Source organism: Salarias fasciatus, chromosome 20, assembly GCF_902148845.1.
Source record: "Salarias fasciatus chromosome 20, fSalaFa1.1, whole genome shotgun sequence".
NCBI classification, from domain to species: Eukaryota; Metazoa; Chordata; class Actinopteri; order Blenniiformes; family Blenniidae; genus Salarias; species Salarias fasciatus.
Window position 1 is genome coordinate 2,329,578 of NC_043764.1, and position 27,888 is coordinate 2,357,465.

Genomic DNA, 27,888 nt, shown 5'->3' on the forward strand with positions numbered 1-27,888 from the left:
GTGGTTTTCCATTGCTCCGCAAAATTTGAAGGCACTGCCTTGAATGACCATCTTCTAACCGGACCTGATCTTATCAATGGACTGAATGGAGTACTGTGCCGATTTCGCAAGCATCCAATTGCTGTGATGTGTGACGTTGAGAAGATGTTTCACAGATTTCACGTCAGTGAGGAAGACCGAGACTTTCTGCGGTTCTTGTGGTGGGAAGGTGGAAACACGGATTCTGAGCCCAAAGAATATCGCATGAAGGTCCATCTCTTTGGAGCAGCCTCATCTCCGGGGTGCACCAACTACGGCATGAAATACCTCGCTACCCAAAATGAGAAGGAATTCCCTTTGGCAGCTGACTTTATCAAAAAGGACTTTTATGTTGATGATGGCATCACAAGCATCAAGTCTGTGGACACAGCCATCAAGCTGGTGGAAGAAGCTCAAGCTGTGTGTGCCAAAGGCCAGCTACGTCTCCACAAATTCATCTCCAACGAACGAATGGTTCTTGAGTCAATCTGTGAGAGTGAAAGAGCTAAAGAAGTGAGGGACGTAGATCTAAGCCACGATGATCTCCCAGTCCAAACAGTACTTGGAGTGTGATGGAATGTAGAGAGGGACGTCTTCTCCTTCAAAGTCTCACTGGATGAGAAACCAATGACACGCCGGGGTATTCTCTCCACCGTAGCCTCCGTGTATGATCCACTGGGGTTCCTGGCTCCATTTCTCCTGACAGGAAAGCAAGTGCTTCAAGAGATGTGTCAGAAAGGTGTCGGCTGGGATGAATTACTTCCCGATGAGTTGAAGCCAAGGTGGGAGAGCTGGGTCAGTGACCTTAAGAACCTGGAAAAGATACAAATTCCAAGATGTTACTCTCCTGCAAACTTTGGAAAGATCCTGAGAACTGAGCTGCATCACTTCTCAGATGCCAGCAGCCAAGGTTACGGTCAGTGCACATACATAAGATTTGTCAGCGAGAACAAAGTACACTGCACCTTGGTAATGGGCAAGGCAAGGGTTGCCCCCACAAAAGTTGTCACGATACCGAGGCTCGAGTTAACTGCTGCCGTGATCTCCGCTGCTGTGAGCAGCATGCTGAAGGAGGAGTTAGAGCTCAAGGTTGACGAAGAGTACTTCTGGACTGACTCGCAAGTAGTCCTGGGTTATGTCAGCAATGAGGCTCGGCGTTTCCACGTCTTTGTAGCAAACAGGGTCCAGAGAATCCGTGAAACAACAAACCCCCAACAGTGGCATTATGTCGACACAAATGAGAACCCTGCTGATTACGCCTCCAGAGGCCTCAGCGTTTCCGAGCTGATCAACTCCAGCTGGTTCCAAGGACCCAAGTTCCTTTGGGAACGAGAGCTCGACATCAAGCAGGGCACATCAGAGCTGCTGGTGGGAGACCCCAAAGTCAAGGTAGCACAGGTGCTGAATACACTGACCAAAGAACAGGACAGTTTTCTGGAGCGATGGTCACGATTCTCAAAATGGACTACTGTGGTGAATGTTGTTGCACGCATTCATCGGCTGGTTGAGAGAGCTGCAAAGACACAACCTTTAAACGTCGAAGAAAGAAGGAAAGCCTCGCTTAAACTCATCAAGCTTGTGCAGCAGAATTATTTCAGAGAAGAACTGCTCATCCTGAGCCAGGAATCTGGAAAGCTCTCATGCAATCACCCACTCTACCAGCTTGACCCAGAGCTTCATGATGGCATACTGAGAGTAGGAGGACGTTTGAGGAAAGCATCCCTGTCCTTTGATGTGAGACATCCAATAATCCTACCAAGCAATGGTCATGTGACACGACTCATCATTGGCTACTGCCACGAAAAGACCCAACACCAAGGGAGGGGGCAAACCCTCAATGAAATCAGAGCCAATGGTTACTGGATTGTTGGAGGAAGTAAAGCTGTCGCCAGTCACATAAAACAGTGTGTTACCTGCAGAAAAGCACGAAGGTCCACAGAACAGCAAAGAATGGCAGATCTCCCCACAGATCGCATCGAGCCTGCACCGCCATTCTCATTTTGCGGTATGGATTGTTTTGGTCCCTTCTACACAAAGCAGGGCCGCAAGGAACAAAAGCGATATGGTCTGCTTTTCACGTGTCTCTGCTCCAGAGCAGTCCACATAGAGATGCTTGAAGACCTCACGACAGATGCATTCATTAATGCCTTAAGATGTTTCATAGCCATTCGAGGAGCTGTGAGGCAAATACGGTCAGATCATGGATCCAACTTTGTTGGAGCAAAGAACGAACTGAAAAGAGCCCTGAAAGAACTGAACGAAGAAAGAGTGACAGCATTCCTGGTGGAACGTCAGTGTGATTTCTCAATGAACACCCCAGATGCAAGTCACGTTGGAGGTGTCTGGGAGAGGCAGATACGCACAGTGAGGAGTGTGTTGAGTTCAGTCCTTGCACAGAACACTGGAAGACTGGACGATGCCTCCCTCAGGACGTTCTTTTATGAGGCAATGTCCATAGTAAACAGCCGTCCTCTCACTGTGGAAAGTATCAACAATTCCACAAGTCTGGAACCACTGACACCAAATCATCTGCTAACAATGAAATCCTCTGTTCCGCTACCTCCACCAGGCAGATTCGTCAAGGAGGACGTATACGCCAGAAAAAGATGGAGGCGGGTACAGTATCTGTCAGAACAATTTTGGTGCAGATGGAGAAAAGAGTATCTTGCTGCAATTACTCTCCGGCAGAAGTGGCATGAGCCAAAACGGAATGTGCAAGTTGACGACATCGTCATTGTCCAAGAAGATGCTCCTCGCAGTGAGTGGAAGCTTGCAAGGGTTTTGAATGTATGCAAAGATGATGATGGACTTGTCCGCAAAGCTACCATACAGATAGGCGTGCGTAAGCTAGGTAAAAGAGGTGAACGCCTCAGCAAGCTGTCTGTTGTTGAACGCCCTATCCAGAAGTTGGTTGTTTTAGTAGAAAACAGTAGGACTCCTTGTGTCTTAGAATGAATGCCTCATAACGCACCATTGAAATTACCATTGATTTATTTAGCTAGGGGTACGTCATGCTCAATATTTGAACATTTTGCACATAAATCAAAGGGTAATTGGTGGGAGTGTAAATGAAACCATAAATGCATTTATGTCTGGTCATTAGTTCCCCTGTTGACCACTAGGTGGATCTAGCGCTGAGTGAGAAACAGGAAGTAAAGAGACATGAGAGAGACACGAGTGACACAGACACAGAAGATAGAGAGAAAAGAGCAAAAGAGAAGTTTATTTTAACTCTTCAACTGGTCAAGGGCGCACACGGTAAAGTTTCTCTGTTTGCAACTTTTGTTCAGTGTTTAAAATGATTTGTGGTGTAATCCGTTTCCATTTGATCTCTGTGTATTCTTCAGTTAATCTGTGAAATGCTCACTTGCACATGCGCCACTGTAAAGATTGTTTAAGTTGATTTATGTTATTTACATGAAAAGCTTGAACTGATTTGATTCTGTTACTAATGTGTGTTTCCAACTTGAGATGTTAGATTGAAATGTCACATAGAAATATTGTTTTGAATGAAGTGTATTTGATTGACTACAGAGACTGATTTATGTCATGAAAATATATTAATTGAGATTTTTATCTCTTCATTTTAGTTTTCACGGTGTTAAATGAAGATGTTCATCAGCGTTCACAAGAATAAATTCTATGTTTCATCAGTAAGAAGCGTGGACTCTTATAATTGACCAGGAAGTAGTTACAATTGGAAATGAAAACTGTAAACTAATTCCATCAAAGAAAACTGGAGACAGACACCAAATCAGCAACTGTGTTTCGTCTGTTTCTTTCCTCCCATAATTTTTCAAAATCGTAGAAAAATTTCCATTCCCAGATTCGATACATTTATCGACTGATCACAAAGATCCACATCACTGCCATTAAAAATCAGCAAATCCACAGAAACAAAGAAATGTAGTTGGAGTTTATTAAGCAAATACCACTCGTTCAAGCCGTGATGCGAAGCAAACACAGGAAATAAGGCCGGAAGCCCCTCCTTCCCACCACAGACTCGCTGCGTCAACATGCTGCGTGTCCTCAGCCCGGCGTTGTTCAGCGTCGGACCTCAAAATTGACCCGCGTTCAACTTTTGCTGTTTTTCGAAGCCAAAACGTGAGACGTTGAACGCGGCTTTAGAGCAACAGACAGCAGTTTGTGAAGATGGGAGATTTTCAGCTTCATTATTGGACATTGCTTGTGGTGTCCATCAGGGGTCAATATTGACCCCAAAACAATTTATTCATCTTGAATCATTCATACTCTTAATTCATTATTGACATGTCAATGTTTTGGAATAAAGAGTTTTGTTTTCTTCACACTGCAACTGATCTTGTTTGCTGATGACTCATATTTTCTGTCCAGAGGAGAGTTCAGAGCAGCTCACAGAGCAAAAGAATTTGGAACTGAAGAAATTAAAGAAAGTGGTTTGATTCAACTGCATGATCACTAAATTTAGATAAAAAAAACTCTGCTGTTTGGAAGTCATAAGGGGAGTCCTGAATCTAAAAGTTACCACAGAAGGTGTAAAGGTCGAGAGAGTTATAGAAAAAAGTTTCTGGGATGAAAATCAATGAAAAGATCTGTTGGAAAAGTCACATCAAACATGTTCAATCCAAAATATCCAGAAGTATTTCAGTCCTCAGCAAAGCAAAATACTTCCTAAACAACACTGCTCTACATGTTATTTGCTGATGAAAATTTTTTTTGTGTTGTTTTTTACTTGTAAATGTTGAAAACTAATACTAACCAACCAAAATTACTGTGGCCATGCTGGTTAAACTTTCAATGATGTGATATTTTGACATTTATCTTGTGTCAAATGGAAATAAGTTCCTATTTGCGCTTGCTGTAAATCAGAAGGATGGTCTGTGACTGATGTGTTTTAAAATATGTTTTTACAAAAAAAGGCAAAAAATAATTTATGTACAAGTACCCTAGAACCACTGCATTGAAATGATTTTTCATTTAAAAGATGTGAAAACATATTAAACGCAGTAGCATGCAGCGGTGTTTCAGTCAGCGCCAGCAGGAGCAAAATAACAAGAATGACCGAGAGTGCAGAACGATCAGAACAGCCACACAGATGGAGGCACGATGAGGCGGAGAGCTGCTGGAACCACTGAACTGGAGTCATCAGGAAGTCGTCAGCAGCAGTTTTTTCGCTTTGTGGCTTTGCGAGACTGAAGATCGACGCTGTCTTCCAGGCTGGACAGTGTCTGGTCCTCACTGGACTGGACCGACAGGATCTCCTGCACCAACCTCCTGAAACACAGAAGATTCCTCCTGTTCAGCGACATGACTCCACTCAGTCACCGTGAATGACCTGAGCTGACCTCAGGGAGCTCCATCTGATTTAATCTCATGTTTTGTTCAACCCTTTTTTGGCCACTCAATCAAAGGAGAGTATAGAAAAAAAGTGTTGATGAACCATATTTGTCGGTCAGGAGTCACAGTCATGTGTGAATTACACACTATCAAATTTTTTTGTGTGAACCTGACCCAAATCAAACATATTTAAAATTTCTGTGCAAAAAAGCCTCTAAATTGAGTTTTCCATCCCTTTAAACATATTCTATTCATTATTGAGTACTACTGTCACACATCATGTAATCACATAAAGAGCACAGTTTCACCCCGTTTACACGACAGTGTATTGTTCTCTGCGGCGTGTGTGTGTGGTTCCATAAACAGCACCAACTAGTGGCCCAACAAGAAAATGATGTTGTTTTCAGGTTTTCTGGCATTTCAGCTTCCAACCATTGCCATGTGAATGTGAAAGTTTTCTGAAAGGAAAATTCAAAACATGTTTTTGAGCGCATATGTGTGTGTGTGTGTGTGTGTGTGTGTGTGTGTGTGTGTGTGTGTGTGTGTGTGTGTGTGTGTGTATGTACAGTGTGTGTGTCTGTGTGTGTATGTACAGACCACCAACTGGGATTCTTATTTCAGCTTTAACTTTTGCTTTATCCTCTGAACATGTCGTGTAAACAGGGCCTGAATGCAGCAGCAGTTAAATCTGCTGTATTTTATGACTTCTTCACCACGACGGACGATAAAAGATGGACCAAGGACTGAACCTCATGGCTTCATCAACGTTCCTGTTGTCTCTGACTGAGGTCTCCATCCAGGTGAAGAAGCCGTTGTTCTTGCTGAACTCGGCGATGCTGTCTGCTGTCACCACCCGCTCAGGAAGGTCACACTGTGGACAGACGGGGCAGAAGGGCAGCTGAGTCATTCAGGACCATCACTGAAACCTCTGAGTCAAGCTGCTCTTTATCACCTGATGCTGTCTGAAAGACTGTTTTATTGAACCTGCCACGTGGGCTCCTGGGCAAGGCCCTTTGCACTGGATCCCTGTACCTCAACAATGAGTCATACACAGACCGATAGAGTCCTACCAGTTTGAACGTCGCCTGGATATGTAAAAAAAAGAAAACCCAAAACTGTGTTCTGGCCCTTCCTGGGCGGTATGTCCCTCCAAGATCGTGTCCTCTGGAGCTGGAGGGTTCTGCAGGATCTCAGCTGTTCGTAGCACTGCAACCTTCTGGACAGAGATCTCAGATGTTCTTCCTGGTATTTCCTGGAGCCATGCATCCAGCTTGGGGGTTCTTGCCCCTAGTGCCCCCATCACCACTGGCACCACTGTTGCCTTCACAGCCCACATTTTCTCCAGCTGCTCTTTCTCTCTTTCTTGGTACTTCTCCAGCGGTTCCTGTTCCTTCTTCCTGATGTTCTGTCACTGGGGATTGCTGCATCCATCACTACTGCTCTCTTCTCATGTTTCTCCACCACCACCATGTCAGGCTGATCCTCTATCACCAGTTTGTCAGTCTGAATCTTGAAGTCCCACAGGATCTTGACTTGGTTGTTCTCCACCCCTTTCGGGGGTGTTCCCTGGGTTCTCCAGTCCGTACTCGCCACAGATGTTTCTGTACTTTATGCCTCATCCTGGTTATGGTGTTCCATGTCTGCCTTTCCTGCCAGCATCTTGCCCCCTGCTGTGATGGTCTGTACTGTTTCCGGGGCTTCCTGTCTCAGTCTGCTCCTGGGGTCTGGTCTAGTTCCACCCCAGCCTCTGCTGATCTGGTGTTTAGGGCCTGTTCTTGTGCAGCCATGATCAGAGCCTCTGTTCTGTCTTTCAGTCCGGCCTTTTCCAGCCACTGGTACCTTCTCTCTATGCCAACCACTTCTTCAGTTTGTCGGTGAAGTTCGGGTTTCGCACCAGTAATGTTCGTTAATGTTGGAATTTCAACTTAATGAATTTGGCAATCAGTAACAATTCATGATTATCAAAGATTTGATCAGATAACCTCGGGGCACCACCTACGTTTCGTAGGAAAAGAGCCAATTCGTTGTAATCAGTCTCATAAATTTGGTGAAACTATTAATTTGGATTTCAGATTGATAATTAAATTATTAACAATTACCAAATTTTAACAGTATAACCTGAAGAATTCTTCCATTCATAACTGTGAAACTAACGACACAAATGATCCCAAAAATGATGTTTATTAACAATAAAGCAGAACCAAACACACAATTCTATCTAGAATATCTATACAAGTCGTGTTTGTATGAATGTACGTGTGTGTGTGTGTGTGTGTGTGTGGGGGGGGGGGGGGTTGTGAGATGGGATGGAGGACTGAGTGATGGAACTACAGATCAAAATGGTGGCCAGCCGAAGACTACAGTTAAAATGGTGGATCAGAGGAATATGCTGTCCACATGTGCTCGGTGAGAAAAGAGAGCTTGAGAGGGGGCGGGGCCTGTTTCCTCTCTCAAGTGCAACTTTGTAAAAGCCAATTCAAAAAGAGTCTCCATGACGTGTGTTGTCCATCTCCTCCGACCAGGTGGACGATGTTGGATTAACCAGGTGATGTTTTGGTGTGATGCTGGAGGCTGAAGCCTTACAGTTCAGTATCAAAGATTAACCTGCAAACCCGGCGTTGGGTGAAGCGAAGTGATCATTATCTTATAGACTGTTAACTTATCCTCAGTTCATCAAAACCGGAAAACAATCTTATTTAAATCCACACATCATGAAAGCAAACAGTTCTACGCTTGGCAAAACCTGTCTATGCTAAAGCCCAGATAGTCACCACGTTCCATGGTCTTTGGAGGAAGAGTCGCTCTGAAGTAGGCAGCTGCTCGGTGCTAGCCAGCTGCTCGGTGCTAGCCAGCTGCTCGGTGCTAACCAGCTGCTCGGTGCTAACCAGCTGCTCGGTGCTAGCCAGCTGCTCGGTGCTAGCCAGCTGCTCGGTGCTAGCCAGCTGCTCGGTGCTAGCCAGCTGCTCGGTGCTAACCACCTAATCGGTGCTAACCAGCTGCTCGGTGCTAGCCAGGTGGCTGCTCTTTGTCTCCGGTTAGCAGGCTCCTGCTAACGTTGTCTGTTGCTGTGCAGCGGTAGAAGGTGGAGGTGTTGAAGGCTTGAAGAACCGTTCCTGCCGTGGTTTTTCCGCCCTGTCCTTGTCATGGGCTGGAGGAGTGGATCCGGGGCCCGGGTGGCAGTCAGACGCTGGAGCTGACTGCTGAAGCTTGGCTTGGCTCTACTCCAGTGCGCCATGTGCTTATGGCTGGAGTGTGGAGATCCTGCTTGCAGGATGAAGGAACTGGTCGCTTCGCCTGGGGAAGTCTCAAAGAACAGTTTGTGAAAGTAGACGCTGTCTTCCTCTTGCCTGTTCTGGTGGCCTTTGGTGGGAAGACTGGATGCTGGATGCCAGTCTAGGTCAGGCCTTTGTCGGAGGGCTCCTTCCTTTGTTAGCCGTTAGCAGTGCTGGCTAGCCGGCTGTGGGACCAGGACCCTTCCTGTCCCTTTGGAATCACAGTTCATTACCACCTCTCAGAGGTGGGCTTTGAAACTTGGCTCCAGTTTCTAATGCGTACCTCCAGTGAGGGTGGGGGGAAGGGGCAGACCTCCCCCCTGCTGTGTGTGTGTGTCTTGGAGCACACACACAGCAGTCATGGCAAATGAACAGTTTCTTTCGTGTAACCGCGAGTCCCAACAGTGGTCCATGTCTTGTAGGGGTTTGTCTTTCCATGATCCCTACTCTGACTCCTCTTCCTCACGGGGTTTCCCTTGTCTGAGGCACTCGCTGAGCAGGTTGTCACCGCGGCCCATTTTATGGATGCATTCTGGGAGGGATGATGTTTCGTCCTGGATGGTGGCTTTGGAACCCTTTACTTTGTGCACAGCTCAAGGCCCTGTGAACTGAATGCCTATACCTCAACAATGAGCGTCACACATGGAGTCACACCAGCTCGAACGTCGCCTGGGTTAACAAGGTTTGTGGAACCAGTGCACCCTGATGAGGAGTTGGCTACTGGAACAAAAAGACGAGTATGGACGATATACGTATAAACCAGTGTTGGTCAATGACTTCACTGAAGGTGTTTTTGTAGCATCCCAGTGGAACATTGCTCATTTATTAACAGCCTGAAGGGTTTCCTGATTCATCATTCATGAGTGAAACACTCTGCTTCACCTTGTTGGCCAGCAGGATGCAGGGGATGGGAGCTCCGCTGGGCAGCATCACCTTGTTATCCAGGTCCTGTTTCCAGTGGTGACACTTCAGGAAGCTGGACAATTTGGTGACGTCAAACATCACAACGCAGCCCAGAGCCCCTTTGTAGTAGACCCTGGTCATGGAGACGAAACGCTCCTGGCCTGAACGGAGGACAGGAAGTTGAGCATGTCTTCCATTCGCTCATCCATCAGTTCACTGAAAAAGTGTCTCCTACCTGCAATGTCCCAGATATGCAGTCTGACTGTCTCTTTCTCTGACCACCGCAGCACTTTCACAGAAAAATCCACTGAAAAGGGAAGTGAAAGATGCATTACGTTCAAACAAACAGACAAAAACAAATCTTTATAATGGTGACGTAGCTGAAGGCGATTTGCTGAGGTGAGACACACCTGGATTAATCAGTTCATCCTATCATGAAACACAGGAAATAAAGGTGCTGTCTGAACTTTAGGAAGTAATGGAGCTGTGCATATAGCCCATAAACAGAAGGTAAACGCTGAAGATGAGCTGTTGCAAGCAGTACCTTATGCAGTTAGAACGGACTTGAGGTCCAGGCAGACAACAGCACCATGCATCAGTCTGACCATCCACTTCATTGATGAGAAGTTTGAACTCAAAAGTCGCTGTTTGCAAACTGTATTTTCCCCGGATGTTCATACAAGTGAGAACATTGCAGCGGGGCTGAGAGAAGCTGTGGCTTCTTGGAACCGGGATGAGGAACGTCTGGTCTGTGTGACGACAGACGACGCTGCAAACATGGTGAGAGCAGCTGCCTTGAACAAGTGGACCAGGCTGCAGTGCTTCACACACCAGCTGTATCTTGCAGTTGGTAAGTTAATATACCAGGGGATTAAATGAACAATTTGGGTCCTAGAGCAACAGAAAGCTTTAGCTCAGGTCCTGTCTGAGGATAAGAAGGTGTCTGATCCCAAACTGGCGAGACATAGATGTACTGGGATCTGTCAGTAAGTCGCTGGGCCCACTGCTGGACTTCACTAATGCCTTTTCAGGTGAAGACTACGTCAGTGTCTCCTGTGTCAAGCCAGTTCTTCTTCAACACAGAATTTCTGCAAGGGCAAGATGAAGACACAGACCTGACCAAGAAGTTGAAAAAAAGAGATGTTGGACTACATCAATGAGAAATATGAAGACGAAGCTACTCAGGAGCTGCTAGATATTGCATCTTGTTTAGAACCCCGGTTCAAGATGGACTTAATCGATGCAGACAAAAAGCCTCAAGTCAAGGCCAGAGTGACCACAGAGCTGATGGAGAGCCAGGCCCAGGAGACACCAAGCTGCAGCACTGAAGAGGATCCCGCAGCTGCTGACCCGCCCCAGGCGAAGAACGTTTCTTCAAGTCGTTACAGAGCTGAGCGGAAGCAGCAGGCGCCTTCTCTCTGACCCCAAGGGAGTCTGTGGAAGCAGAGTTCAACAACTACCTGCTAACACCTTTCAAAGACAAAGATGAAGATGCACTTGCATGGTGGAAAACTTGCCAAGTGAACTTTCCACGGCTCGCCAAGCTTGCCTGCAAGTATCTGTGCATTCCTGCTACAAGCTCCCCATCGCGGAGGCTTTTCAGTACAAGTGGGAACATTGTCACTTGCCAACGTTCTTGTCTCAAGCCTGCACTGGTGGATAAACTGGTATTCTTGGCCAAAACCCTATGAGACCAAGTGGGGAACTGCTGAGTCAGGAAGGTGGGCGAGTTGCAGACACAACACAGCTGCAGGAACAGCTGTCCTCCTCCTCCTGGGACAGCTCTGCTCGGACTTTAATATGCTGTCAGAAAGGCAGGAAATGTTGTGAATCAAAACCATCCTGCTATTACATGCCATTTACAAGTTCACTTTAGTTTATAACAAGTTTTTCTTGTGTTCTTTTCTATTTGAATTTATTGTAAGTTGTATTTTTAAAAACCTCATGGGGATAGTACAGACGTTCATATATTTATTTTTCATATTTCATATTTTTGTTTAAAGATATTTACAACTTTGCTGCTGTTTTACAGAGTTTTTTTTTTAATTTAGTGTTATATTTTTGTGAACAACTCAGAGGACTAATGCACCTGCTCTTTTCTTTGTATTGTTTTTTAAATTTACTTTTTATTGACATTCAATAAATAATGATTCAGAAGCATATATGATCTTACATATGAATGTCCCTTTTTTGTATGAAGTGAACATAAATAAAGAAAATTAAAAGATGGAAGAAAAAGAAAGAAAAGCATTTCGGAAAAAAAACATGAGCATGTAGAGATTGAGGTATGGTTATCGCTACACATAAATTAATATCCAAATTTAACATAATCCTAGACGGGCCTGTGTGATGATATGTAGTCCACCCATTTCTTCCATCGTGAGGGAAACCAGTCCGTTTTGTAATTCATATCTGCAGTAAGTCTCTCCATCCTGGACATGTCCACTGTGATGTCCATCCACAGGTTCAGTGTTGGGCTCTCCTGAGAGAGCCTGTTTTCCTGCAACTGAAAGAATGTTGAACAAATATTTATCTCTCTTTGGCCATTCTTCAGGCATGAGTCCAAAAAATAAAATTTTACTTTCCAAAATTTGGTAATTCCCCAAAATTCCATTTCTTGCATTGCATTCTGTATCTCTTTCCAATAAGTTTTAATAACCCAGCAGTCCCAAAACACATGAACTCATAATCATTTATTTCCACATTTTCTCCAGCAGGCTGAGGAGTAATCTTTATCGCGGGATTTTTGATAGGGTGTAATGAAGTATCTTATCAGCCTTTTCCATCCAAACGCTCTTCAACTCTGTGAGCTGCTACATTTCCATTGATATTTCCAGATAGTTGCCCGCTCTTCCTCCGTCAGAGATATTCCTCCCTCCACTTCCCATTTGGTTTTAATGTATAGAGCTGGATGTGCTTTCATGTTTATCAGCCCTTTATATAGCCCTGAGTTTATCCCTCTATCTTTATTTGAACCATAAGCCCATTTAAACAGGCCTAGAAACTGTTTACTGGATCCTGATACATAATTTATTTTGTCACTGATGAACTGTCTCAGCTGCAGGTATGTGTACAAATCCTGCGCCTCTAACTATATTTCTCTTTAATCCTTTCAAAACTGAGTCGTGTGTTTTCCTCTATTATTGTACATACTGCACTTAGTCCTTTATCTGTCCATTCCTAGAATCTTTTATCTGATTTATTTGGAGGAAACTGAATCATACGCACACCACTTAAGGACCACAATATCCTCTTCTGATTTATTGTCTGTTATTACTGTTTTCCATGTCTCAAGTGTTAGCTTGATCCTTTATAATGTCCTGCAGGCTACTACCGGCTGTCAGTGCTTGTATGGGAGTGGAGGTCAGGCCTTCTTCAGTGTTTTTCCATTTTGCATCATATGAGGGATTACACCAGCATAGGATGGGCTTTAATTGTGCTGCCCAAGTAAGTAAGTAACAAAGTAAAATTTATTTAGTACTAATTTAATTTAATACAAATTACCATTGCCGCTATTTTATTCTTTTGTATATGATCAGTAATTTGCAATGTTTGTCGAATGTTGCTTGTGTTTGACGCTCTTTAATAAAGCCTGCCTGGTTGTTGTGTATCAGATTGGGTAGAAACCTTTCTAATCTTCTCGCCGTGATGGAAGTGAACAACCTATAGTCTGTTTAAGAACTGATACTGGTGTATACGGTCCACGTTCTAATTTCTCCTTAATTTCTTTTGGAACGGCTGATATTTTTGCTTCCTCCCAGCTGGGTGGTGTTTGTGCCTTTTTAAGGCCCTGGTACAACTCTTTATACCATTCAGTTGTAGATCCATCAGATCCTGCTGATTTATTTAGTTTGAGTTTACTTATTGTGGTTTTTAATTCTCTTTGTTATGACTTCAGTTATTATTTGATTCTCTTCCTCATTTAAGACTGGTAAGTTCACAGAATCTAGAAAGCTGTCTATTTCAGCTGTGCTGCACTCCATCTTCTCAGACTTAAGAGTCTCATAAAATGTTTGAAATGCTCCCAGTATTTCGTTGAGTTTAGTTTTTATTGCTTTTGTCACTGGATCATGAATTTTGTGAATTGTGTTCTGTGCTGTTTACTTTTTAAGTTCCCAGAACTTTCATTGATTGAGGTCCTCCTTCATAGTATGTTTGTTTTAGAAACAATAGATTTATTTTAGTTTTATGCGTAGTCAAAATATTAATTTCATTTCTCGTTTTGTGATTTCCTCCAATAATCCTGTGCTGTTTTCTTTAGATGTTTTTTCTCTAATTCTTTTAATTTACTTTGGAACTCTACCAATTTCTTGTTTCTTATCTTTTTTTTTAATAGCAGGATATTGCTATAATTTTACTTCTCAGAACAGCCTTAAAGGCATCCCATAAAATGTGAGGGGACACATCCCCTTTATCATTTATTTCCAAATAGACATGGCTCTTTTATTTTTCATATTTAATATTTTTGTTCAAATATGTTTACAGCTTTGCTGCTGTTTTACAAAGGTTTTTATTTATTGTTATATTTTAGTGAACAACTCAGGTACTAGAACACCTGCTTTTTCATTTTTAATATTTGATATTTTTGCTTAAAGCTCGTGTCCGGAGTTTTGAAAGAGAGAGGTTTTTTTTTAATCCAATGTCTGGAGGCTCCGCCCTCCTTCTGCTTTCATGAGCGACCAAGCCACGCCCCTTTAATTGTGCACGCTATTATCTGTCGTGAAAATGAGAGCCTCCAAGTCCTGCAGCATCCTCCATGTTGAGCTGTTTACGGTGGATGTTCAGCAGACGGTGGATATATCTGAGGTAAGCGGGGCGGCTGCTGCGGAGCTAACTCTCCTCTGCTGGGCGAGCGGCCGTGCTCTCTGGCTGCTCCACACTTTGATTGACAACACGAGAATACGGAAGCTCGAAATCTATTGGCTGACGCTGACCGGCGCTTTTTCGGATAACATAGGGGTCTATGAGACGAAGGCGGGGCTCATAAATAAATTTTTACATTGCTTTATGTTAATATTATATTGTAGTATGAACCAGACTGACACATTGAAGCTCTGTTGAAAAATGATACATACGTTGGAAACGAACGGAAACTCTGGACACCAGCTTTAAAGGTGCTTTAAGGAGTTTGCACGTTTTATGCGAAACAGCGCCCCCTGCAGGCCTTGGGCGTAACGCAGCTTAGTGAAAAACTCGTCCCTGTGGCTCCCGTGCACGGAAGAGGGGGACTCCGTCTTCGCTCATTTAGCAGCGCTCAAGTAAAATGTAAGTTTCTTCTACCTGGTGGAGTCTGTGTGGAGCTGTGGCAGTGCTAGAAGCCAGTCTGTTCTGACTTTCTGGAAGATCCTGCTCAGCTGTTGCTCACTAAGCATCTGGCGGAGTAACCGGAGTAACCGGAGTAACCAGCCGAAGCGTGCATTACGTCATTCCTTTCAAATTCTCCCCCAAAAACTTTTGGTGCCGGACCGGCACTGTGACTGTCAAGTGACAATTTAGCGCTGTTAGAGGTACTGGTAATGAATATGTCAGGGCACATTGTACACATCATTAAAAATGTGTAACATATTTATGGTGGAAAATAAGTATTTTTAAGGTTGTAAAACTCCTTAATGCACCTTTAAAGATGTTTACAACTTTGTTGCTGTTTCACAGAGGTTTTTATTTTATTCTATTTTTGTAAACGACTCAAATGTCTGTGCTGTCAAGGTGTGTGAAAACTGTCAGTGTGTCTTAGACTGAACTAGGCTGTGTGGAGCAGAATTTGTTCCTGTCCTTGTAAAAGAGCAGAGTAACCGTTTAATTAGATTAAGGTTGAAGACAGAACAGAGATTCTGTGATTTCCAGAAGAGGAAGAGTGATTTCACTCAGCCTTACCTCCCATTGTCGGCAGGTATGTCTGGCTGAACTGTCCGTTGACGTATCGATGTACAAAAGACGTCTTCCCTACTGCCGCGTCGCCGATGATCACAATTTTCATCACATGCTCCTTCATGTCTTTGTGCTCTTCAGTCCACCACTGGGGGATTTCAGCTGATCAAAGTTCAACCTTCAGCTCAGGAAATGCTATTTATGAGTCTTCACACCGTAGAACTGGACAAAAAGTGTTGAGACTGAAACCTGCCTCAGATCAGCTGAGAAGTGATGATCGTAGCTCCAGCTGTGTGCAGACGGGCTCCCAGGATCTGTTTTTCCTTTGTGTTCGGAAGGAAGTAGCTGGAGTCAAAAATACTTCAATGACAGGAACCACGCCTGCTTGGAAAATGAAGACATTGTGAAAACTCTGAACTCAGAACACAAAGATAGGATCACTGTTGCATCACTTTGACTGTTAGATACAGATGAGTGTAAAAACCTGCTTTCACAATGGACTGTGATTAGCTCAGGGGCGTTGAACCTGCAGCTCTGGAGCCACATGTGGCTCTGCAGACCCCACAGAGACTTTTTTTTTAACTAATCATTTTGTTCTCGTTGGTCTTTTATTTCTTAATCAATGAGACTAGACTCATGACGGATTTGTGTTAGCATTTAACCAGCAAACATCTGAGCACAGAAACGGATGAAAAAACTGCCAAAAACTTGGGTTACATAGAGGAAGTACAATGGAGGTGTTGGGGTCTCGTAGATGGCCGGACTCTTTCGCTGGCTCTCGGAGGAGGCGGACGCTTTTCTATCACTCCCTACCTGCTTCTCCCTCCCTCTCGTCTCTGCTTGCTGCTCTCTGTCTCATCTGTTTTTCTGGAGGAATCACTTGACTTAGTTTCTCGAACAAACCAAATATCAACCGTGGAGCTGATCAGCTGGTCTCTCTATTCAGTTGATACGAGTTTTTCAACGAAGAGCAGAGGAGCGGGGGACTTCCTGTCCGGACGGGACTCGGCATGCTGGGTATGTGATGGACGCCCGGGAGAAGTGGAGGGGGTCACATACCTGGCACCCCTGTCCGTCGAGGTCATTGTGGATGATTACATTTTCGGATTTATGACGATCGGCCTGCTGCTGATTGGCTCGTGCTGCGACCTGATCCTCTGGAGGATTAAGAAGACCGCCGCCACAAAAGACGTCCAGGGAGGACGGTCTTTTCAAATCAACAGGCAAAAGCTGAGACTGACCGTTTGAGCGAACTCTTTTGAAAGGTGGACAATTTGGGTTATGGACGACTGAGACGCAAGTCAGATGTCACCATCGCCGAGAGGGTTAAACCAGCTTCTGTCTGAAATGTGGAGAACCGAGCAGAGGAAGGTCAAACGGCTCCTTTGAGTCGGGAGCCCTGGAAGACTAAACAAATCTCCCTGAAGATTCAAGGACAGACTGATTGCTCTCTCTATCTTCCCTCTCTCTCTCTCCCAGCTGCCCACGCCACTGCCAACCCAGCTTCACCTCTGGACCGCTTCGTTCAAGGCCGTCCAGCAGCGACCATCCGAGCTGGAGCGCAGAGGGGAGGCGGGCCAAACCACACACACTGCATGGACGGATGAGCTGAAATGCCACACACACACCACACACACTCCCTCCCCACTCTCAACATCTCCACTACACCTCTCTGCTGCCCCCTAGTGGTGAAGGCGTGTTGCTGACGATGAAGCTGCGACCGCTGATCCGTTAGTCTGATAGCAGCTTGTCTCACGTGTCTCGCTGTATTTGTGCGCAGGTTGGCTTTTTTTTGGTCTCTCACTTCTAATCACGACTCCGTTTTGGAACCCAGATCTGAATTGACGTATTATTTTTTTTTTTTACCCCCCCCCCCCCCACCCAAATTTCTGTCTGAGTTCCTTTAACTCTGTTTCTTTTTCAAGACGGAGCGCCGTAATTGGCTGCCTGGGCGTCTTTAAAACTCCAGCAATTTCGTTGTAACTTGTAACTTTGGTAACTTGTTGCGATGACAATAAAGACTATTCTGATTCTGATTCTGATTCTGATTCTGAAGCATACTGTCGGCCAGTCCTGCCTGCTTCACACATACCGTGAATCCTCTTACAGTAGCCGGGCCTCTTATTTGTCTCAGCTGTAGCTGCACCAGGCTTTTAATGGAAGGAGGCATGTATAAGAGAGAGGCTTGTATTTTAAAATTTTCAAAAAGAGCAGAAAGAGCTTTTGACAGTAATGCAGTTTAGAGCTGAGGGATATATCGAATTAATTAGAATAATTCGATTTTATTTTTTCAATCGATGTGGAAAAAATTAAATTTCAACATCGAGTTTGATGTTTTCTGTCCCTCCGCCATTTTTACCGGACGTGTGTAATAAACACAGTCGCCATTCAAGGAAGACTGGCGCTGTAGCACAGACTACTGTCAGGACAGCGCCGTAGCGCTTCACAGAAAAAAAGAAAAGACAAAAAACCCAAAACAAAACAAAAAAAAAAAACAAGCTTATATTGGGAGGCGGCTTTTATGAGTTTTCTTCAAAGACGCACCGGTCATTAAAGGAGACGAGCTTTTAATGGAATACCGGTCACTATTAGAGGATTTACAAAGAACCAGGCCACAGGCGCAGAGAAAAAGCCGCCTTGCTGGCCAAGGTGTTTCCAGACCGTCTGTTTTTCCTCTTTCCGCTGGTGGATTTCCCCTTCTCAACAACAGAGTGCGCTGCGCAGCGCCCACGGCTTTGTCTCCTCCCCGCGGCCCGAGGATGATCCAGACCGAAGCAGACCAGACCCCCCTTTATCCACGTGGGCCTGACTCCCCCCGAAATCACTGCAGCCTGCCGACAGGACACCTGCCCACAGGCTCAGTGACACTCCAGCATCTCCACCACGGGCAAGACCAAAGAGCTGTCTAAAGATGTCAGGGACAAAACTGTTGACCTACAGAGGCTGGAATGGGCAACGAAACTATCAGTAAGAAGCAGAATGAGAAGGCGGCGACTGTTGGTGCTCTTATTCAGAAGAGGAAGAACAACATGACTGTCAGTCGACCTCGGCTGGGGGCTTCCTGCAAGACATCACCTGGCGGGGTCTCAGTGATCATGGGAAAGGTTCGAGATCAGCCTAGAACGACACATGAGGAGCTGGTGAATGATCTCAACACAGCTGGGACCACAGTCACCAAGAAAACCACTGGAAATACCGTGATCTCTCTCTAGTAATCTAACACTGTGTACTGCTGCATTCAGTGGAGTAAATAAACACAGTGAAAGGAATGAAATCAAACGGGACTCAACCTGAACTCATAAACATATGAAGCAGATAGAACCTGACACGAACAGCCAATACACACTCACACAGTTAGCTTCAAGATGCTAACTCACTATAATGCTAACGAGCAAAAACGGACAATTTCAGCAACAGAAATACAGCGAGGAGCTACACAACAGAACAGAAGATGCTTATCACATTTATTTAACATCATTTGGAGCAGGACATACACCGTCACTGACTGCTCCATCACCATGAACGGATCTGCAGCTGAACTCGGAGCAGGAAGGAAGTGTGGATGTCTTCAACAATAAGAGCACCCCTTCAACATAAAAGCACACACACAGTCAGTAGCAGCTTGAAGATTTCTTAACACCGGCACAACGATAAAAGTGAAGACCGACTCAGCGGCCCGAGCATCACACCGGCCCAACGGGAATTGTCCCGTTTTTGAGTGCTTAAAGATGTATTAGCAAACGAAGTAAAACTGATGATGACCTGTGGGGGGCAGTGTTGTGCAGCATATAGATCATGTTCAACCAGTGAAAGGAGCAAACAAGACAAGATAACAATCATGATCTATTCAAGGAAAGGCAGTGAATGTGTGTGTGAATGCAAGAGACCAGAGATTCACCACTAACACGTGTTTAAAGGACAATCGTCCTGACAAGAGACTCAATGAGACAAATCTGATGGATGGATCAAGCTGGACAGAATCAGAAGTCCTTCCTTCATCACAGGAGTCAAATGAAAACATTGTCAAACACTCAAAAGAAAAGAAAAGGAAAGAAAAGAAAAGAAAAGAAAAGAAAAGAAAAGAAACTAACAAAAAAAAATACTGATCAAGCACACTGGAAGTGAAAGAGGTGAAAGGTCATGATTGGTCCTGGCGTTGTGCTGTTCTTGTTTTTACTGTCATTTTAACTGAACAGACAGACTGATCAGGGCTGAACTGCAGATTCAACCTACATGTTAAAAAAAATCAAATAAATGTAATTTTGAATCTAATTGAAATGATTATGAACCTATGAGACTGATGTGAGCAGTTTGGGGACAAGTGCATCAAATTGATATTTTATTTACTGCATTTAAATTGCAGTCACGTCAATGAAGATTTATCACTACTAAAGAAATTGGAAATGAAAACTATAAAGTAATTCCACTGAACAAAACTGGAGACAGACACCAAATCAGGAACCACAGGTCTGTCTCTTTCCTCCCACAATTTTTCAAAATTGTAGAAAGGTTTTAATTCACAGACTGAATACATTTCTTGACTGATCACAAAGATCCACATCATGGGCATTAAAAATCAGCAAGTCCACAGAAACAAAGAAGTGTGTAGATGGAGTGTTTATCGACATGAAAATCTTTTTGACACAACAAGTCATGGAATATTGATCAATAAACCACAGCGTGAAAAGTTATTGTAGCAACAGACAACAGTTTGTGAAGGTGGGAGATTTTGTGTTCATTCTTGGACATTGTTTGTGGTGTCCATCAGGGGTCAGTATGGGGCCCAAAACATTTATTCACCTTGATTCATCCTTTTTATTCATTATTGACATGTCAGTAATGTTTTAAATTAAGAGTTTTCTTTTATTCATACTAAAGCTTATCTTATTTTCTGATGACACAAATATTTTCTGCCCAGAGGAGAGTTTAGAGCAGCTCACGGAGCAAAAGAATTTAGAAATTAACTGAAGAAATTAAAGGTATACTGGAGGATCCTTAGAACCAATCAGAATTGTATGGTTCCAACTCGTAATTGGGCAGTCATAATGCCAATCAATGTGGGAACGCGTTTGTGTGATGACGTATCATGTCGAGTCGCCGCCTCTGCCGCCTGGTTTCGAGCCACACATGCGCAGAGCTTTGTTTAGGAAGTGATGCAGTGGGAGCGATCATCGCGCCTTATTCAGAAGCGGCTTGCTCCTCCCACGAACGCCTCCGAAGATGCTTAGCCAACAAAAAAGAACATTGTTTGAAATGGCAGAGGATAGAAGAAAGGCCATAGAAAAGAAGGCAAAACCCGTGTTTTACTGGGAGATTCCTTTGCGAGGTGGCGGACGTTCAAAGCACAAAAGGGATTTAGGACTGATCACGACGTGGGGAAGTTTCTGCTGGACAGGTAACCTGCTGATTATCCCATTCAGATGTGTTTCTGTTGCATAAACACGTAAGACTCTACTTTACGGATCGTATTCTGATGTATGATTGGAAGAAAAGTCCGACATGATTACAAATGTGTTTTAATCCTATGCGGAAAAATGACGCTCCAGCTGCGCGGATGTAAACAAACTGACATGCGGCTGACGAGCGAGCTCCCACAGTCCTCATGGAGGGAGCCGCGCATGCGCAGTGCTCCAAAAATGGCAAATCGGCCATGTTGCACGAAATCGACGGACTCGAATATGCCTTTAAAGAAAGTGGTTGGATTCAACTACACGATCACTAAATTTAGATAAAAATAGTTTTTTTTGGAAGTCGTAAGGGGAGTCATGACTCTAAAGTAGGGCTGTCGCGGTAAACCGGTATTGACGATAATCGTGGTATTAAAAAAATTAAATTTCAATATCGTGTTCAAAATGCGCACATGATAATATCGTAAAGAGGATCTAGAGCCACTTGAAATGTGTTGAAGTGTATTTTCAAAATCCTGTTCTTCCGCCCTGCTCCGTCTCCCTCCTGCAGCCCTCCCCCCCCCCCCCCCCCCCACGGCTCCTAGCTAGCGTGGCTCCCAGTTATCGAGCGTCACGAGTGAACTAAACATGTCGGCGGTGGCCGACAACAACAGCGAGACGCTCTATCCTCACCCGAAAAAAGTGTGTTTAGCAACACTGACTGCACATTGAAGCTAGCCGGGTAGCAGTGGGGCCCCATTAGGTGGGTTCCAGACGTGTCATTGTAATGTGTCCGGGCGGTTTCAAGTTGTGTCGCTGATATCCGCCATCTTCTCCGCCGGCCCCCTTCTAGCAACTAACCGGTGAGTACTCTGAAAAGGGCCCCATGCGGGGGATTTTCGACACGCTGTCGTTGCAGCGTCTAGTGTAGCGCCTTTAATTTGTCATTGAAATTGACTGATGTCAGCCGTCCCTCGGGACCCCCTTCAGCTCGGGGCCTTAGCCAGTAGCGGCGCCTCTGGCTGGAGAGAAGCAGCTGCTGCTCAATCCGCCTCGGAGTTAAACAAAAATCCTCGGCAGTGTGGTGGTGGGACAGGATTTCACCCCAACAGGGCCCGAGCGTTTTCATAACCCACCAACCCGACGTAAATGATGCCTCTGCTGTGGATCCTCTGTTAATCAGTTCATCAGATTTTAATTAGTTGAGTGTAACTCCACTTTTGGTATGCAGATGTACAGTTACTGTTCTCATATTGTTTCAACACCTCATTTGACAGGTATTCTGACTGTAATTCATCTGGGAAAAGAGAGAAAACAAACAAAAATAAAATTAAAGATGAATCTGAATGTTTGAACCATTATTAGTTACAGTTTTGCTGATATCGTGATAATATCGTTATCGTGATGTTTTTTGCCCATGATAATCGAGAAGAGAAAATTTGATATCGTGACAGCCCTACTCTAAAGTTACCACAGAAGGTGTAAAAGTCGAGACAGTTACAGAATAAAGTTTCTGGGATGAAAATCAATGAAAAGATCTGTTGGAAAAGTCACATTAAACATGTTCAATTTAAAATATCCAGAAGTATTTCAGTCCTCAGCAAAGCAAAATACTTCCTAAACAACACTGCTCTACGTGTTATTTGCTGATGAAGATTTTTTGTGTGTGTTGTTTTTTTACTTGTAAATGTTGAAAACAAATATTAACCAACCAAAATTACCATGTTGGTTAAACTTTCAATGATGTGACATTTTGACATTTATCTTTTGTCAAATGGAAATAAGTTCCTATTTGCTCTTGTTGTAAATCAGAAGGATGGTCTGTGACTGATGTGTTTTGAAATATGTTTTTACAAAAAAATGCAAAAAAATAATTTATGTACAAGAACCCTAGAACCACTGCATTGAAATGATTTTTCATTTAAAACGTGAAAATATATTAAACACAGTAACATGCAGCGGTGTTTCAGTCAGCGCCAGCAGGAGCAAAATAACGAGAATGACCGAGAGTCCAGAACGATCAGAACAGCCACACAGATGGAGGCACGATGAGGCGGAGAGCTGCTGGAACCACTGAACTGGAGTCATCAGGAAGTCGTCAGCAGCAGTTTTTTCGGCTTGTGACGTGATGAGAATGAAGGTCGACGCTGTCGTCCTTCCTGGACAGTGTCTGGTCCTCACTGGACTGAACTGACAGGATCTCCTGCACCAACCTCCTGAAACACAGAAGATTCCTCCTGTTCAGCGACTCAGTTACTCTGAATGACCTGAGCTGACCTCAGGGAGCTGAATCTGATTTCCTCCCATTTTTCACGCCACAGGCCGTTCTCTCAGCTGTTCAATGTGTCAGAGTCAGAGTTTAAATCGACAAAATTAAAACTCTTTCAGCAGCCATGTGGAGTTTCATTTGCTTAAGTTGCTTTCTTTCTTGTCTCTGTAAACTTGTTGCTGTTTGAAAGTCACAGTTAGTATCAACCCTTTGTTGGCCACTCACTCAACAGAGTGTATTGAACCATATTTGCTGGTCAGGAGTCACAATGGTGTGCGAATTACACACCATCAGTTTTTCTTTTTAAAACGGACCCAAATCACACATATTTTACAATCTCTGTGACAAAAAGCCTCTAAACGGAGCTTTCCATGCCCTTAAACATAATCTGCACATTATTGAGTATTACTGTGAGACACTACAGCATGTTATCACGTAAAAAGTACAGTGACTGTCATGTCCGCACATCAGCGTCCTCTGAGGGGCCTGTATGGCTGCTGTGTTTTGTTTTTCAGGTGGGCGGTGCTGGGAAGGCGGTTTATGGAAGTGTGGGACCGGCTCATCACTGGCATGGGTTTCAGCTGCATTTCTCCGTCGCCACTGTTTAAATGGCGTCCTGACTGGAGGCCGGCGCTGGATCGTAACATTTGCTGTAGTGTGTAGATGTCTGTTTGTACGTTCAGCGTTTTTTGTGCTTTCGTTAACTTTGTTTTCCCTGGTCTCAGTGCAGAGACCTGCTCTGCTCAATGGGAGAACATGGACATTCATATGTACAGACCACCACGGTGAATTGTTATTGCAGCTCTAAGTTTTGCTTTATCCTCTGAACATGTCGTGTAAACAGGGCCTGAATGCAGCAGCAGTTAAATCTGCTGTATTTTATGACTTCTTCACCACGACGGACGATAAAAGATGGACCAAGGACTGAACCTCATGGCTTCATCAACGTTCCTGTTGTCTCTGACTGAGGTCTCCATCCAGGTGAAGAAGCCGTTGTTCTTGCTGAACTCGGCAATGCTGTCTGCTGTCACCACCCGCTCAGGAAGGTCACACTGTGGACAGACGGGGCAGAAGGGCAGCTGAGTCATTCAGGACCATCACTGAAACCTCTGAGTCAAGCTGCTCTTTATCACCTGATGCTGTCTGAAAGACTGTTTTATTGAACCTGCCATGTGGGCTCCTGGGCAAGGCCCTTTGCACTGGATCCCTGTACCTCAACGTTGAGTCATACACAGACCGATAGAGTCCTACCAGGTTGATGTGTGTATGTACTGTATGTAAAAAAAACCAACAAAAAAACAAACAAACAAACCCTAAAACTGTGTTCTGGCCCTTCCTGGGCGGTATGTCCTTCAAGCTCAGGTCCTCTACCAGAGGCCTGGGAGCTGGAGGGTTCTGCAGGGTCCTAGATGTTCCTAGCACTGTGCTCATCTGGACAGAGATCTCAGATGTTGTTCCCAGTATTTCCTGGAGCCATGCATGCAGCTTGGGGGTTCTTGCCCCTAGTGCCCCCATCACCACTGGCACAACTGTTGCCTTCACAGCCCACATCTTCTCCAGTTGCTCTTTCAGCCCTTGGTACTTCTCCAGCGGTTCCTGTTCCTTCTTCCTGATGTTCTGTCACTGGGATTGCTACATCCATCACTGCTGCTCTCTTCTCATGTTTCTCCTTCACCACCATGTCACCACTATGCTTCCTTGCACAGTCTGCTTCTGGGGTCTGGTCTAGTTCCACCCCAGCCTCTGCTGATCTGGTGTTTAGGGCCTGTTCTTGTGCAGCCGTGATCAGAACCTCTGTTCTGTCTTTCAGTTCTGCGTTTTCCAGCCACTGGTATGTTCTCGCTATGTGAGCCACTTCTTCTATTTGTCGGTGGTACCTTCCGTGTAGGTTTGTCATTGAGTTTCCCAGGAAGGTTCTCAGTTCCCTGTTGATGATGTACAGTTTCAGGCATTTCAGTGTTCATATGTGCAGCATTGAGTCATAGGCTTTCTTGCAATCAATCCAGGTTCTGGACCTGTAGCTGGACAGTATTGTTCCCTTTTGGGGGTCCTTCATGATGAGGACGTTGGGCGAACCACTGTAGGTGGGTCTCTTCTCTTAATAACTGGGCCATTTGGGCTGCCAGGCGTTCATGGAGTGCAGTGGTTCTTCTGGGGCTTGGTTCCCAACCTACCGTTTGGGGGTGATGCTGTAATCACCCCCATACTGACCTGGCATCCTGACTCCTCCTTGCTGGAGCATATCTGTATCATGGATGAAGCACACTGTGCCCCATCAAGATCCAATTCTGACAGTAATTTCCTCTGTTGGATATTTGAACACTGAGCGAGTAGTTGTTTCTTACTCAGTTTTGATGTGGGGATTCTGACCAACCATTCGTCCCACATTCTCTCCATATACCCCCTTTTCGCTGGGTTTGCTCCGACAGTAGCACTTCATTAATGCCATGTTATCTGATCTTGTCCGTACTTGTCTTTGCACTCATGTTCCAGTAGCCAACTTCTCATCAGGATGTCCTGGTTCCACAAGACCTGACGCGAACCTTTAACCCGGGCGACGTTTAAGCCGGTATGACTCTATTGATCTGTGTAGCGCTCATTGTTGAGGTATAGGCTTCAGTGCAAAGGGCCTTGCCAAAGGGCCCACCTGGTCCTGGCCAGGGACCCACAACCCTCCGTTCCCAAAGCCAACGCTGTAACGTTGAGCTAACCAGTCACACATAGTTTTTATATAAAAACCAGTGTTGGTCATTACATTCACTGAAGGTGTTTTGTAGCATCCCAGTGAAACTGATCATTTATTAACAGTCAGCCTGAAGGCTGCCCGGATTCATCACTCATGAGTGAAACGCTCTGCTTCACCTTGTTGGCCAGCAGGATGCAGGGGATGGGAGCTCCGCTGGGCAGCGTGGCCTTGTTGTCCAGGTCCAGTTTCCACTGGTGACACTTCAGGAAGCTGGACGAGTCGCTGATGTCAAACATCACAACGCAGCCCAGAGCCCCTTTGTAGTAGACCCTGGTCATGGAAGTGAAGCGATCCTGGCCTGAATGGAGGACAGAAAGTTGAGCATGTCTTCCATTCGCTCATCCATCAGTTCACTGAAAAAGTGTCTCCTACCTGCAATGTCCCAGATATGCAGTCTGACTGTCTCTTTCTCTGACCACCGCAGCACTTTCACAGAAAAATCCACTGAAAAGGGAAGTACAGGATGCATTACATATAAACAAATAAACCGACAAAAAAAGTCTTTATAATGGTGACGTAGCTCAGACGTGTGGAACTCCTCCTCGGGTCCTCGGGAACCAGTGACCCTGCATGTTTTAGATCTCTCCTAGTTGTAACAGCTGATTGCAATGAGGGGCTCCTGATTGGGCTTTTCTACAAGAGGAGAAAGATGCTCTGTAATCCGGATCTGGATATGGAGCGTGGACGTGGGATGGAGAGAGAGGGGGAGGTGTTGGAGTGGGCGGGGGAGAGGAGCGCAGGGAGAGATAACTGCAGTCACCTGTGGTTGATTATTGTCTCTTCCTCCTCCCTCTCCCAAGGCCTAAAGAGAGCCGCTGCAGAAGCAGAGGAGAGAGAGTTTCATACAGCTTCACGGGCAGAGGTCTGCAGATGTCAGGAGATGACAGTCTGCATCATCTCAGCGCTGTCGGGCAGACAGTTGTGTTTTGTTGCCTGGAGTGAAGCCGGGGAGGCTCTCCAGACAATGTGTGCTTTTTGTTTTGTATTTTTGAATAAATGACTGTAACTCCGACCAGGCTGGCATCCTCCATGTACATACTAAAGCTTGTTGCCGTTACCGTGGATACAGGCTTACGCTAATGTTAATTCTAGTCGTGTTGACAGTTCATTCAATCATCGTTCAATGGTTTTCCTCCAGTAAGTTAAGTCATAAAGCAGCACAGGAGCAGAATTTCTTCCTGTCCTCGTAAAAGCGCAGAGTAACTGTTTAACCAGATTATATGAGGGTGAAGAAAGAACGGAGATTCTGTGATTTCCTGAAGAGGAAGAGTGATTTCACTCAGCCTTACCTCCCAACGACATCTTGTATGTCTCCTTGAACTTCCCGCTGACGTATCGATGTATAAAAGACGTCTTCCCTACTGCTGTGTCACCGACAATCAGGATTTTCATCACGTGCTCCTTCATTTCTCTGCTCTGTTCAGTTCGCAACTGGTTGATTTCAGCTGATCAGAGTTCAAACTTCATTTCAGGAAATGTCATTTATGAGCCTTCAAACCTTAGAGCTTGATGCCGATGTGAACAGATGAAGTGTTGAGACTGAAACCTGCCTCAGATCAGCTGAGATGTGATGATCGTAGCTCCAGCTGTGCGCAGACGGGCTCCCAGGATCTGGTTTTACTTTCTGCTAAGAAGGAAGTAGCTGGAGTCATAAATACTTTAGCGATAGAAACCACACCTGTGTGGAAAATGAAACCATTGTGAAAATTCTGCAAACTTGAATTAACTTTAACACACATCCTAGTGGAATCAGTGATCGACCAATTTTTATACCAGCTTGATGAATGTTATTGCTGATCACTTAGATTCCCTGAGGAGGTTAGCAATAACCAGCTGAACAAAGACACAAGGAAAAAAAAATGGAAAGAAAAATGGTAGATGGACTAACAGACTTCTCAGTGATTAGCATTAGCATTAGCATCTCTGTGGAGACAGTAAAAATGTAAAAACTTTCAGAAAACTTTAGCATTACACAACAGTTTTGACGATCCAAAACAAAGGTTCTTTTCCAAAGACCAGAGTGGTATTTTGTTGTTTACCTGACGGTTTCGGCAGCTGTCTTCCTCAGAGTGTTGTCACGTGGTGTTGTTGTGACGTATCTGGTCGGCT

General features: G+C 44.8%; 2 protein-coding genes across 2 annotated transcripts; both read right to left on the bottom strand.

Moving 5' to 3' along the window:
- Positions 1-3,400: 3,400 nt before the first annotated feature.
- On the bottom strand, positions 3,401-15,641 carry LOC115408205 (ras-related protein Rab-7L1-like). The gene is made up of 5 exons (XM_030118845.1): positions 15,384-15,641; positions 9,745-9,816; positions 9,489-9,670; positions 6,084-6,205; positions 3,401-5,271 (listed from the first exon to the last, which is right to left on the bottom strand). The coding sequence occupies exons 1-5, from the start codon at positions 15,499-15,501 to the stop codon at positions 5,154-5,156; spliced, it is 612 nt and encodes a 203-aa protein (XP_029974705.1). The 5' UTR covers positions 15,502-15,641; the 3' UTR covers positions 3,401-5,153.
- A 7,221-nt stretch (positions 15,642-22,862) lies between these two features.
- On the bottom strand, positions 22,863-27,186 carry LOC115408359 (ras-related protein Rab-7L1-like). The gene is made up of 5 exons (XM_030119072.1): positions 27,069-27,186; positions 26,152-26,223; positions 25,896-26,077; positions 23,964-24,085; positions 22,863-22,980 (listed from the first exon to the last, which is right to left on the bottom strand). Exons 1-5 carry the CDS (start codon positions 27,184-27,186, stop codon positions 22,863-22,865), a joined length of 612 nt encoding a protein of 203 aa, XP_029974932.1.
- Between the last annotated feature and the right edge of the window lie 702 nt (positions 27,187-27,888).